At 43.0% G+C, this 13558-nt stretch overlaps 1 protein-coding gene across 1 annotated transcript; it reads right to left on the bottom strand.

The window, feature by feature from the left end:
* Positions 1 to 4245, bottom strand: LOC144513865 (extracellular calcium-sensing receptor-like). The gene is made up of 11 exons (XM_078245064.1): positions 3980 to 4245; positions 3565 to 3806; positions 3336 to 3418; positions 2825 to 3004; positions 2522 to 2710; positions 1900 to 2400; positions 1560 to 1769; positions 1318 to 1441; positions 1016 to 1209; positions 509 to 796; positions 1 to 423 (listed from the first exon to the last, which is right to left on the bottom strand). The coding sequence occupies exons 1-11, from the start codon at positions 4243 to 4245 to the stop codon at positions 1 to 3; spliced, it is 2700 nt and encodes an 899-aa protein (XP_078101190.1).
* Between the last annotated feature and the right edge of the window lie 9313 nt (positions 4246 to 13558).

Genomic DNA, 13558 nt, shown 5'->3' with positions numbered 1-13558 from the left:
CTACCTAGCCATCAGGTGTTTCCTAGTATTTTTATCAGGCCTCAAAAGAATGATGAAACACTTCGGAGCAAAGATACAGAAAAGTAAACCGTAGCTAGAGGCGAGAATTGCAAAAATCTCCACAGCAACAGCATATTTTCCAGGAGAGCTAACATAAGCAGGAACAAAAGCTATCCAGACAGCACAGAATATCAGCATGCTGAAGGTGATCAGTTTGGCCTCATTGAAGTTGTCAGGGAGTTTCCGTGCAAGAAAGGCCAAGAGAAGGCAGGTGCAGGCCAGCAGGCCAATGTAACCTAGAACCAGAGAGAAGCCCACCACAGAGGACATGGCACACTCTAGGGTGACCTTTAACCCTGGGATATCCAAGTCAGCTTGAGGCACAGGGGGGCTGAGCGATAGCCAAATAAGACAAATGAAAACCTTGATGAAAAAAAGCATTAAAAAATGTCAGTTTAGTGTAAGTAAATGCTGTATTAATTTTGTTATTAAAAAGTGATTCTGCAACTCTGACCTGTAAACAGGAAAAGAGGCAAACGCTTCCTCTCTGTTGGCCTGGACCAAACCACTTCATCAAGGTTTCAGCACCAGGCCGAGCTGAGCGGAAAGCTGCCAGAACTACTATGGTCTTCACTTGGAGGCAGGAAACACAAAGTACAAAGCTGATCCCAAAAGCTGCCTGCTGGAACCGACAAGCCCAGACTGATGGACGACCAATGAACACCAGTGAGCACAGGAAGCAGAGCTTCAGCGACAGGAGAAGCAGGAAGCTCAGTTCTGAATTGTTGGCTCGTACCTGCAAATGAGAATTGGGATTTAATTGGTATTAAAACGACAAGCACAATAACAACTCAATATGGATTCATTCTGATTATTTTCAACAAATATAATTTTATATGCTCTAATGCAGAATTATATTTTGTCCGAGTAATTAACCTAAACAACTACAAACAAAAAATGAGAGTTATAGAAAATGAACACTGTAGTTTTAAATTACATTACTCTGGGTTCTTACCATAGGTGTTTGACGGTAGTAAAGAAACACCACAAATACAGCTGTTGTCACCACAGTACCAGACACAGCTGCTGTAGTCAGGGCAATGCCCAAAGTTTCATTGAAGGAAAGGAAGTCCAGCTGGCGAGGGATGCAGGCAGTTCGTTTTGCATTGGACCAAAACTCTAATGGACAACGCTCACAGTGAAGGGAACCTGGGAGAGGAAGACATACCAAAAAGGGCTGTAGGAAAAAACTGGGGACACTGTAGATGATCTGAAAGTTATACAAGTCAGTCATATCTTATGTGGTAATTTCCTCACCAGTTTGATTGCTAATCTCCCCATCAGCACATGGGATACAGTCAAAGCAGCAGAGAGGTTCTCCTTTCCTGCTGGCCTTTCGGGTGCCTGGGGGGCAGCTCTCACTGCACACTGAAGTAGGCACCTAAACAACAAGTAAAACCATATTCTCAAGTAGATAACGTCTTGTGAATCACAGTAAATATTTAATTCAATAGACCTTTTGGCATTGAAATAAATCAATACTGTTTCTTTTTATCCACCTGATTGGATCCTGTGCTCCACTGAATAGCTGACTCGTTTAGGTGGAGGTCAAACCCATCCACACGACCAATCAAAACAAGTTTGAGTGACCCCTCAGGGGTGTTCTGCCAGTTGACAAGGTCGTACTTTGCTGGAGTGTCATCGTCTTGAAAATAAAACATTTCACCCTGTGGCGTGGTGAAGTTCACGTTGTTTAAGTGCTGCAACAGCTAAGAAGATCAACATTGTAGTACATCATTTTTAAATCTAAATGTAGATTTGTCACATAACAAATTGCACTAGTACTGTTAACGTCCCCATTAAATTGTGTGGTGTTGAAATAGACATACTGGTGTTTACCTCTATGGGTTTGATGTGTTTTGGAGAAGAGCAGGTGGGGCTGTTGTTTCCAGGTGAGCTGTCTCTGACAGGGCAGAGAAGGCTGTGAAGGGCGTGGGCTGCAGCATAAACAGCAAGGTAGACATTATATGTCACCCTGAGCTGAGAGGTATCAGTGAAGTGATTCTGCACTCCCTCCAGGGACTCTGTGCCACTGCAGGGTGGTTGAGAAGCATTTTGAAGCAACCTGTCTGCTTGAGACAGTAGTGAGGAGGCATATGTGGAGAACTGTGTGGCCCCAGGACTACAACTAAACATCTTTTCCCAGAATTCTCTTAAGAACGTATTGTCGAGACGACGAGATGGGTTCAAACTTCTGATATAATTTTCAAATCCAGGTATAGCTCTACTTCGAATGGCCACACCAAGCACACCCCTTGCCACTACAGAAGTGACAGGATCTTGGAGAAGATCACCACTTGTGCTCCACGCCTCACTGGCCACAAACTGTTTGTCAGTCACCTAGTGATAGCAACACAACAAAATTAAAAGATAACTTTAAAAAGCTATTATGTTTTTTTGAATAAGATCAGTTTGGTTATTATTTATAGATTAAATGCCCAATTGTGTTCCATTTACTCACATTTATCTTGGAGAGTTGCAGGAACAGTTCCTTCACATCTGTGTACCAGGTAAAGATCAGAATCACTTTTGCAGTCGAAGCCTGAATTGTGAGGGCTGCTCGTCTGGCATCACTCACAATGTTTTCCCTTTGGAGAGTCTCTAAAAAATCCAGACACACCCCTGCCTCCTGAGTCTCCTCCTGAAATAACTGACATTAAAAGTTGAAAGGAGCAAAAAGTTTAGCTGAATGAAAAATATTCAAATAATGTATTCATGTATATCTTGTATAGAGTCCATAGCAATGCAGTGCAAATGGAAACACCTTTATTGCCACATGGCCATAATCGTTGTTTACTACCACAGCCCCAATCCAGGTCCAATTGAATCGTATGGCAAGCTGGGCAATTGCCCACGCTTGGTAAATATCACTGGGCATGGTCCTGAAGAAGTTAGGATACTGGCGCCGGTCACTCAGACAGGGACAGCTAGCTGTGTAGCTCATCTACAGTAAAAGGCAAAAAAACACATAAATACTTGGATATTCTAAAATCGCATACTTGTTCTGAAATCTCATACACATTTTCACCCAGGGATTGTTTTTTTGTTCCTTTTACAGCAAAATGAAGGTGAGAAAACATAAATGTGCCATATGCACCAAAGTCCATCAATAGGTTAAAAAAAAAAAAAACGTGTTTCATAGTGTTTCACATTATGAGTGAAAATCTGAAAGTTATTTTGAGATTTTACTTCCAATTTTTATTTAAATTTGTTTTATATATTCAAAATAAACACCAATATAATTTGGGGTTTTAATGGAACCTTACTAAAGGTACAGAGAGTGGCCCCAGGGATCTGGAGAGTATCTTGGCTTCGTCGGATGAGGAACCACCAATGATCAAAGGAACAGGCTGATCACCTGATGACATTATAAGATATAATGAAATAGTCATTTGTTAGGGCTTTGTTCTGTTTCAAACACAACATTGCAGTGTTTAGGCTGTCATCAATGTATTTGCTTGGTATTAATACACAAAGTATGAACCATGCGGTTTGATATAGTACCATTTTTTTCTCCGATTCCCTCTCCATACCCAGCAGAATAGTCTGGAGGGTCTGTTGAATTACAGCTGGCACTGTCTCCTCCAACCAGTGACAGTGCCCCCTGCATAGCCCACAGGGGTATGCCACAGCTATCATGAATATAGTAGCCCAGCTTCACCCCTGGCAGCAAGGTTGTACTGTGATTGATTTCCTCCAGCGCAAACACCATAGCATAAATATACTGTAATGGAAGATTTTCCAAACTGATACCACAGGAGAGAAGGAATGAGAAAAATATCAGTCAAAATGCTGTCAAAGTGACTGTGAAGATCTGTAATAATCCTTAAATAATATGGGTAATAATCTTTGGTCATCATTAAATAAGCAATTATAACAAAATATTTTGGACAAGAAAATGAACATTTTTTAGTTTTACCCAGTGCAAGGCTTGAAGTGAGGCAGCCGAGTGAAGTCGTTGTCTATAGCTGGAGGCTTGGAATGAAGATTAAAGAGCCCGCCAATAACTACATCTCCATCCTGAAACAGACCCTGGTTGCTGGGTGTACCCCAACGAGAACAAGACACCGTCTGAACCACCTGTAACCCCATCCTGAGCCCCAGCTGTCTGCCCACAAGCCCAACAAGGAGCAGGGATGGGGCTGAGCTTAGCCTCAGAGTGAAGAGCCAGAAAAACCAAGACATGGATGGAGCTGTTCTGGACACTTTAAATATGTACAATATACCAAGTTAGATGGCTTCCCATTGGCACAAAAGAGGTGTAATATAGTAAACAGATAAAAGTTCCTGAAATGAAAAAAGTAATATTATCTTGAATCCTTCTTAATATATCCGTAAGACATCCACCTGTAAATCAAAATAAATTCCAGTGACAAAATGTATATTACAACAGATACAACATGCACTGACAACTGACGATGTATGACATACTCCCCCCCTCCAGTTCTGCACAACATAGATGTTGTTCTGTGTATTTATAACAGCTGTAAAGCCCATGGCGGAATGATAGTAAACAGGATGACACTGCACTAAATCACTTCTCTCAAAGGTGAGAGCAAAACAAGAAGAAAATAACTGACAGCTGTGTGATACAGAAACTACAGTACTAACCTGGAGGGCAGTGACCACAGATATCCCCATAGAGTTACATTTTCTCAACATTTAGTTGATAAATTAATCCACCGTGGCTCATAAATACTAGGCCACACCTCTCAGATCTTTTGAAAAAATGTTTTTTAAAAGATATATAAATATAAAAGATATATATATATATATATATATATATATACACACACATATATATATACATACATATATATATATATATATATATATATACACACACACACACACATATGTATGTATGTATGTATATATATATATATACATACATACATATATGGACAATGGACAACTACAAAGGAGGCGGCCATGGCCTTGCCAGTCACCACTATTTGCCCTTCCAGCTTACAGTAGATAGAAACAAGGACATCTGCTACATCTCAGCAAGTATTGTTCTGAGCCCTCATACACTACTTTTTTGCAAAATGTCACTTATACAAGGCTATAGGATAGTCCCTCCCCCTGTATTGCCACATTGTTCTGGTAAACTTGACATCCATCAGCCTCTGCAACACAGACCTGGAGGGCGACACCAGTGGTCCACAACCAATCATCTCTCAACCATGCATGTTAGCTGTCCACATACACCTAACCAGCTATCGCCTTCTGTGGTTTAACATACTGTTTAAGCACCGGCTCGTCCAGAACTGTTCCACCAGAAATTAAAAGTATGTATGAAAGTACGTCAGAAATGAATGCAACATGTATATAAGCACATGAACATCAGGGGGCAATGATTAAGGTCAGCATCAAACAACAACAATGGAAGAATGTTTGGAAAAGAGACTACCCAAGCTTTTTGTTGCTTTTACCTTCTGTGCCCATGATCTTAAAATTCCAATAAAGTAACCTAAAGTAACCTAAAGTAACAGTCATCATATTCAGTTGTTTATGTTATGCAAAATCAGGCGTTCTCAAGGAAGATATTCAACAGCAGTCCACCAGCAATGACTGTATATACATATATATATGTATATATATATATATACAAATATACAATATATTTTTTGCAGTCTGTATCAAAGCAATTACAAAAATAAAAACCTTTAAACTCCAAATCTTTACAATTTACAATCATGTTTTCAAATTTTACAAATCATAGAGCATCAAGTCCAAGCACGGAAGTTGATGTACATCCATACATTCGGGAATTGTCGTTTGTTTATTCAAAGTCAAAGACAGTCCAAAGTAGTGCAACTTTGCACATTTTTGTGGGTCTGAGGTGTATGTCACATTTTAGCTGCCAAAGCTCCGCTGCTCTTTGGGTCTTTGGTCCTCAGTGTGAGAAGGTGAGTGGCCAGCGGCTAGACCGGCAAAAGCAAATGTGTGCTTGATTTACCTATATATTTAACGATATCTTTTGCATTTCTAATCCAAACAACGTCAACTTCTCGTGCCCGTAGCAAGACACCTGTCAAGTTTATAATCCATCGGACTAACGGTTCGAGAGATATGCGCATAACACACAGACAGACAGGTCAAAGTGAACGTGAGTCAAGTGAAGTGACTCGCTGAGAAGCAAGCAGGCTGAGGCTAGTTGACTGGAACGTTAGTTGTAGAAAAAAATATGTCGCAGAAAAGGATACAAGATTTTTTCTTCCGGCATAGTAATGCAGCAAGATTTCATCTGTAGATGTTACAGTTATGTTTCCTCGTCCTCCGCAAGAGTCTGAAATAACATAAGCAAGCAACTTGGCTAACTTTAGCAGCACCATCATAGCATCTAACATTAACTTTACAGAAGAAGCAACTTCAGTTATCCTGGCACTGTTGTTGTCGTTAAGCTTGCTGATCTGGCAGAAAGTCAGCGGCGGTTCGGGATCAGATCATGGGGATCAGACCTCCGGTGCTGGGTCTAATGTTATAATGTTCGCTGCTGCCGCTGCAGCTAGCTAGCAGCTAGCCACCAGCCCTATGACCTGGGTCCCTGGTTCGCTCTATGTTCGCTCCCCGGTGCTGACTTCTCTGGTCCGTCTGCAGAGCTAGCGTTACCCGCTCTAGCTAAGCTGGGAATCAGACGAATCTGCCGCGCTCGTGTTTTATTCATATTTTCTTTTCTTTGCAGAATATGAAAGAAAAAGGCATTTCTTCATTTCTGTTTTCTAGTGATTTAATTTTTTGTTTAATGAAATAGGAAATGAAAATCGAAGCATGTTTAAAATGTTCACATTCCCTTTTGACAAGGAAAAAAACGCCTTGTATTTCAATTTTAAATTTTGTATTTTAAAACAAAAATCAAATAGCCATTCGTTTTTTTTGTTTTTTAATATCTGTTAATGAAATGAAAATCGAATGACCAAAACATACACTGACCAGATTTCCTGAGGATGGATAACAAGGATCTGCACACACAAGAATACAAAAATAAACATGTTACACTCTTTCCAATACTCCTTTTTATTTTTATAGTCTATATTGTTTTCACACTTCACTGGGACATTACTGCAAATACAATTGCTTATCAGCAAGGCGAGAGGGCATGAGACGGGAGGCTGCAGGTTGCAGCCATAGAATGAATTTTTTTGTTTGCCTATAATCTGCATTTATTTTATAGACAGACATATATTTTTAAGTATTTTATTCATTTGTATGATTGCCGTTACTGTTTAGTTAAAAAAAACATCAAATATATCAAGTATTTTATTCATTAGCATGATAGTCGACGCAAGCTTTTACTTTGAAAAGTAGAAGCTCGGGGAAGCTTTTACTTTGAAAAGTAAGAGAGATATTTTTTAAAGTATTTTATTCCAGATATGAGCTTTTATTTTGAAAAGTAGAAGCTTGGGGACAGCAACAGGCGGGATGGCATGACACGGGACGCTCCAGGTTGCAGCCATACAGTCTTGGAAATTGTTGGCGAGGTCATTGCAGCCTGATTATTAGCATATATGTTCAAGCCAAACATCTCTGGTTTGGTTTTGACAATCAGAAAAGTAATTTACCTTAGCTATACTGAAATAGGCTAATGGTGTCAAGTGCGCTTCTGTGAGGGTTGGGGTGCACACAGTGGAGTTGAAGTGGCGAGTGCTGTCGCATAATTGTGGAACAGTGGAATTTGTGGCTGCCCAGGACTTTTCTAAAACTTCTCATCACTCTCACCAATACACTGCGCTAAAATACGCATGAGCTGTCAACATCCGAAAACATTTCCTGGGGGGAGAAATCGTCAGACATCTATTATTTTGTTATTCAGCACCCCTGGTCATAAAATAGGTTCCCGCGCCTGCAGGTGGCCTGGATCTTAGAGGGTTATGCCTATACTCAGAGAATCTGGAGTTACAATACATAACTATCATTCTATTTCGTATAGGCTTCAACCTCTAAAAGTTGTTGCTACTGGGTTAAAGGCGAAGCTGATGTAGTCAATGCCACCTGTGACACCAAAATCCACAAGCAGATAGCATAGACTAGACATAGACTCTGGTGCAGGAGGATGGAAACGTGGCATACCAGATCTAATAGCGCATCACATGCCGTTAAGTGCGGATAAGACCGAGTGAATCATGGAGACACATCGCGCAATGAAAGCGGATGAAAAAAGGCACGGAGATGCCCATGACGCCGTTGCGCAGATGTCAGCCACTGTCATACCTCTGAGGAGTGCCTTGGGTGCTGATAACGCACTCCTGGAGTGTGCCCGGATGCCACTCCCTTTACACTAAAAGCATAGGTAATAACCTCACACAGCTGGTGAGACAGCCGCTGTTTCGAAAGAGCCACGTGAATGTTACATAGTGAAAGAACGGCTGCTCTGCCTGATGTCTGCTGTGCGTAAAACATACTGAGATAACGCGCGCACTTATTCCACTTCTCTGTTATGAGGACAAAGAAGAAACACTCAAGGTAAGAAATTCTCGGCCGGAAATAGTTTGTTTTGACTTTCGGCATGAATGAAGGATTTGGCTGTAAAGTAGCCGCACTCCCGTCCTCTCTAATAGAAAAGCAGGACAGTGAGACAAACAGCGCGCATAACTCATTCACTCTCCTAGCTGACGTCAAGGCTATGAGGAGCGCTGTTGTCAGGAACAACATTTTGAGAGAGATTTGTGCCAGAGGCTCAAAAGGGGAACCTCTGAGCCCGGAGCACTGGGATTAAATCCCATAAAGGTGCTAGAGAACACACAACAGGTTTCTGTGGCCTGATCCCCTTCAACAAACCCATCTCTCTCCACAGTCCTTGTGGACCCAACGAAAAAGGCCGCAACATAGGCTTTAGCCAAATCATTATCCAGCAGTGTCTGAGGGTAGGTTACCACGAGAGGCAGAGGACACAAGGTGGTGTCCAAGCCTTTCTCCACACACCAGCGCTCGAAAGGGGACCGCCGTCAAGCGTAACACGCTGAATTAATAAGGCTGCTAGTCATTCTGTGACTTAAGATCCGTGTATTCACATGCAGCATATCGGCTCACACAGTGGGCTCTGCTGTTACAGATCAACATACCCGATGTAACCACAGAGTGGAGCTGTTGCCTAAGTAGCGCAACGAGACACCCTAACCTCTCCATGCGCTCCCGTTCAGCGGCCAGGGCAACAGCCGTTGGCTTATCACTGCAGGGTCTCGTCCTGAATGCGAGCCAGGAGACGAGGAGTCAGGGGGACAAGGGGAAAAGCGAGACCAGTTTCGCGCCTTCATAGAGAACCACAGCACGCACTGTGCATTATCTCGTGAGGCGAACAGATCCACTTTCGCCCTCCCAACCTGTTCAACAGCATCGGAACGAGAGTTGGATTTAATTTCCGCTCGTTGTGAGAGGGACCCCCGCAACATCAAGTCTGACGCACGGTTTAGTGTGCGCCACTCTGATTAAGAGCAGGTGTCTGTGTGACCACACCAGCAGGTTCTTGGCTATTTCTAATAGCCGGCCTGAGTGTACTCGCCGCTGTCATGTTGTCTGTTCTTATCAAAACGTCCACCTGACAGACTCAGAGCAAAGTGTTGCCACACTTGCTGACAGTGTCAGCACTGTGGCAAGCTCCAGGCAATGTGGCGAGATGGAGGATTTCCCCATCTCCCTCCCACAACCTGGGACTCGGACTTGCCCTGCCATCCTACGAGAGATGCGTCTGCGTCTGTTACGTGTGACGTCACCCTCTCAAGGGGCCAGAGAGTAGCCGAATGCAAATAGCAATCTATTGAAGTCTATGGAACTCCAGGAAGGAGAAGCACAGGAATGTTCTGTGTTTGGAGATGACCGGAATTTGAACGTGCCCTCAGGTCGATGGAAGTGAACCAACTGCCGGGCGCACACACTGCGACGCATGTACAGCAGTCAACATGTGAACGGTCGCTCCAGGATGCACTGGTTGAACAAAGACAGGTCCAGCATCGGTCTCATCTCTCCCGTTTGCGCCTGTTTGAGGAAATAACCGGAGTAAAACCCATCGCTCTCCTCCTCTGGAGGGACGCGGGAGATTAGGCTATAGCATATTTTTCCAGCAGCTTCGCCAGCTCTGACATCAGAGCCATTATCTGATCTTGAGATAGCATGATAGTTTTTACCACGCCGGTAAGAACCGGGGGAGGGCTGGCGAATTGAAGCATATAGCCGTTTGTGATTAGCTTCAACATCCATGTGTTCATCATGGATAATATACTTTTCCCTACAGCACAGCATTTTGAGAATGGGCACGCACATGTCTGTGTGTTGTCTACATAGCAGTGAGTATCGTGCCCTCACCACTGCTGTGTGAAGCAATTTGTTCATTTCTCACAAGCCGTGGTAGGCAGAGTTGAAAGTGTGGCTGCTGCCCAATATATGCTGGGGATGCATGGTGGGGTCAGTCTTGTCTCCTGTTAATTCTGTGTGGTTGTCTGTGTGTGTGAGGGAAACATGTGTCTCAGTGGCCGCGAGATGCTCAGAAGGGACAAAAGCGAACTGACTGAGAGAAAACTGCTCTTTAAGAGAAACTGTGTGGCCCTTAAAAGCATCATTATGTATGAGATATGCATTCCCAGCACCCCGTCACTGTCACTGACGCCTCTGTTTGCAACTTGGCTCGCTGGTGGATTGGACCAGGTGGGAGCTGCCCGCAGGGCCTTATGGCCGCGTCGGTTTGATGTTTGGCAGAGGATACCACCGCGGGGGAGGAGAACGGTACAGTGGACCTTGATCCAGGGCTTGGGGAGGCACGGCTGCAGCCTGCGGTGCGCCGTTTCCTCGAGCTGACATCTTTGTGCCGCTGTTCTGGCCGAGGTGCCCGTCTCTATGAGGTGTGTTTCTGCATCTCCTCCACTACCTATAGCTTATGGCTGTCCAAGGTGTGGTCCAAACAACCCATCAGGGGCAATGGGACCATCCAAGAGCACACATATGCTATTGGCAGGGAGTTGTGACCTGTGCAGGCAGATGTTCTGCTGTGACATGTGCAGCCAAATGTCGATATAACTCCAGGGAACAGCCAAAGGCTTAGTGGTCATAGCGGAGACAGCAGAGCGATGTTGTTCTGCGCCGCAGTCATCAGGCATGGACCTGGTCCCAGGAAGATGGCGGTGTGGGCTTCCGTCCGCCGAAAAAAGTGGCCCTCGGAAGCAGGATGGAGGCCAGGCTCTGCCACAGTGGTGGGACCACTGGGAACTCTGTTTCTGTGTTGCCTTGGACCCTGGTGAACGGTGCATAGCGGGACACTGGTGCTGTCCATCTCCCGGGTTCGGAGAATGCTTACTCAAATAGAATTCCATTTCCATAACATAATGATGTACAAGCTCCTTCAGGAAGTCCCCTGTCCTCCAGCTGACTAAGGTAGCCTGCTATGTAAGAACCAGTAGAGTGTCTGTTAGCTGGTGGATTCTGTGAGGCAGGTTTATTCCTCAATACCACCCCACCAATGCTGGCTGTACTATTGATCACCACACCTGCCCTAGGCTTTAGAGCATCTTGCTGTCTTTCGCGGGCTTGGCTGTTGATGTGACGCACTCGGCTTTGGCTCCGAGAAGATAGGCGACGGGTAAGGAGAGGGGGGGAATTATCTACATTCCTGGAAACAACAGGAGCTACACTTGTTGCATGTGGCTGTGACAGCGGGGATTTTGCTTCCTGGCACAACTGAGGAGGATGGGGTCCATCTCTTTCACTTTCATCCCCCTCTAGCGAGACCAGCTTACGTAGCTGTTCAGTAAGAGGATCACATGACTGTGATTGGAAAGTTACTTCCCCCATGGTACCCATCCTCTTTTGCATTCTCATATGGGGAGTGATGAAACTGAGACTAATAATGTGGTACTTGCTCTGGAAGTTGGATGATATGTCTTCAGAGGTCAGGTCTCCCAGGGACTTAGACTTAGATGGGCTGGGAGCTGTCTATTATGCTATAATTAACACTGCTGTGAGCCACTGGAGCTGTGTGATAACATGATATGTGATTCCTCTAGTCTTCAACACATACAGCACTGATGTGAGCAGGAAGTCATGATATAGCTGCAAGGCTCACAGAGTGAACACAGCCTAGCATTCCTTCTGTCCTTCATTTACTGTAAATGTGTTAAAGGTGATACATAAAAAAAAAGAATGAATCAAAACCAATCAGGCTTCCCTTTCTTTGCCATTATTGTTTCCATCACATATAAAAAAAAAACTGCAGAAACTGTAGTGGTTTGCATAGCATTACTCTTCAATACACCCAGCAGTCAGCAACTATCAAACCTCCCCGGAATTTATAATTACTGGTAAAATACCACTGTCAATGATTCAGTATCTGTATAATAGAAATCAAAAAATGCATTGCAAAGAAGGTTAAAAGAAGAAGAGAAAGAAAGGTTGCTTCTACCTCTGCACTTTGTGACACCATCATTACCAAGCCATTGTCACATTAAACTGCGACCCATGATTTCTTGACATAAATGAATCAATATGGAAGTGGAATCCTCTACACAGAGATATGGCATTATATAATGCATGAGAATTGTATGCCAAGTAATTAAAATGAAAATGACATGTAGGTTTCATCTCCAAAACTGACACATGAAGAAGCAGGAACCTGTTCAGGAGAGAGCACACAGCCCTTTCATGCTTCTTCAGCACTGGCAATGGTAAAATATAGGCCACACTTAACACACCCGGGTTGGCATTAAAACAAGTGAAGTAGGCAAGGAACTCTTCCCCACACCCATCTGGTGTATATGTGTAATAGGTGTGCCGGATGGGCCTTTGGCATTTGACTAGCATGTCCAACAAGGAACAAACCTTGTTGAGAGATGAGGAAAGAAGCATCATTCCATTAGATGGTATGATACTTCCATCTAGTGGTCTTTATTTGGTACATGCATCAAAATGATGATGTCAGTGAACTATATAAAGCTAGAACATACTGTACAATATTGGCCCACTGTGAAAGTAATGCATTTATTTACTTCTATCAATTATTGCATGAAAAAAGTTTCATAAAAAATGCACAGGATGGTACACAAGCTACATAATCTTTCTTGAATAAATTAATGACATCTGTTTCAAAAATCCATTAATGTAGTGTAATTTTAATCAAAATGTTTTAGTTTTCTGAGGGACTGGTGGAGAGTTTTATACCGTTGAGTATTTTTTTTTTAAATACAGAAAAGGAGAACACCCACATTACTGCAAAATACATCAATTATTTTTTAGTGAGCAGCATTTAATTTAAATGTGTATTTTTCTTTAATGATTGAGATCAAGTGTTATATTAGCATTTAATGATCTCTAAGAACAGCAGAAATATTCTTACTCAGTTACCAATGAAAGCCATAACTATGTGTGGTTGAAAGACGCTTTTTTTTATTTCATATAAGCACATTTACATTTAACATTATTTAGATGACATCCAGTAGAAAGATTATTGACAAAACACATGAAAAGTGCATGCTACCAGGCTGGGAAACGTTTTGGGGCATTTCAGCCAGAAAAA

Source organism: Sander vitreus, chromosome 3 (assembly GCF_031162955.1).
Source record: "Sander vitreus isolate 19-12246 chromosome 3, sanVit1, whole genome shotgun sequence".
Lineage (NCBI taxonomy): Eukaryota > Metazoa > Chordata > Actinopteri > Perciformes > Percidae > Sander > Sander vitreus.
Note: the sequence above shows the minus strand (reverse complement) of the source record. Positions and strands in the feature narration are given on the sequence as shown.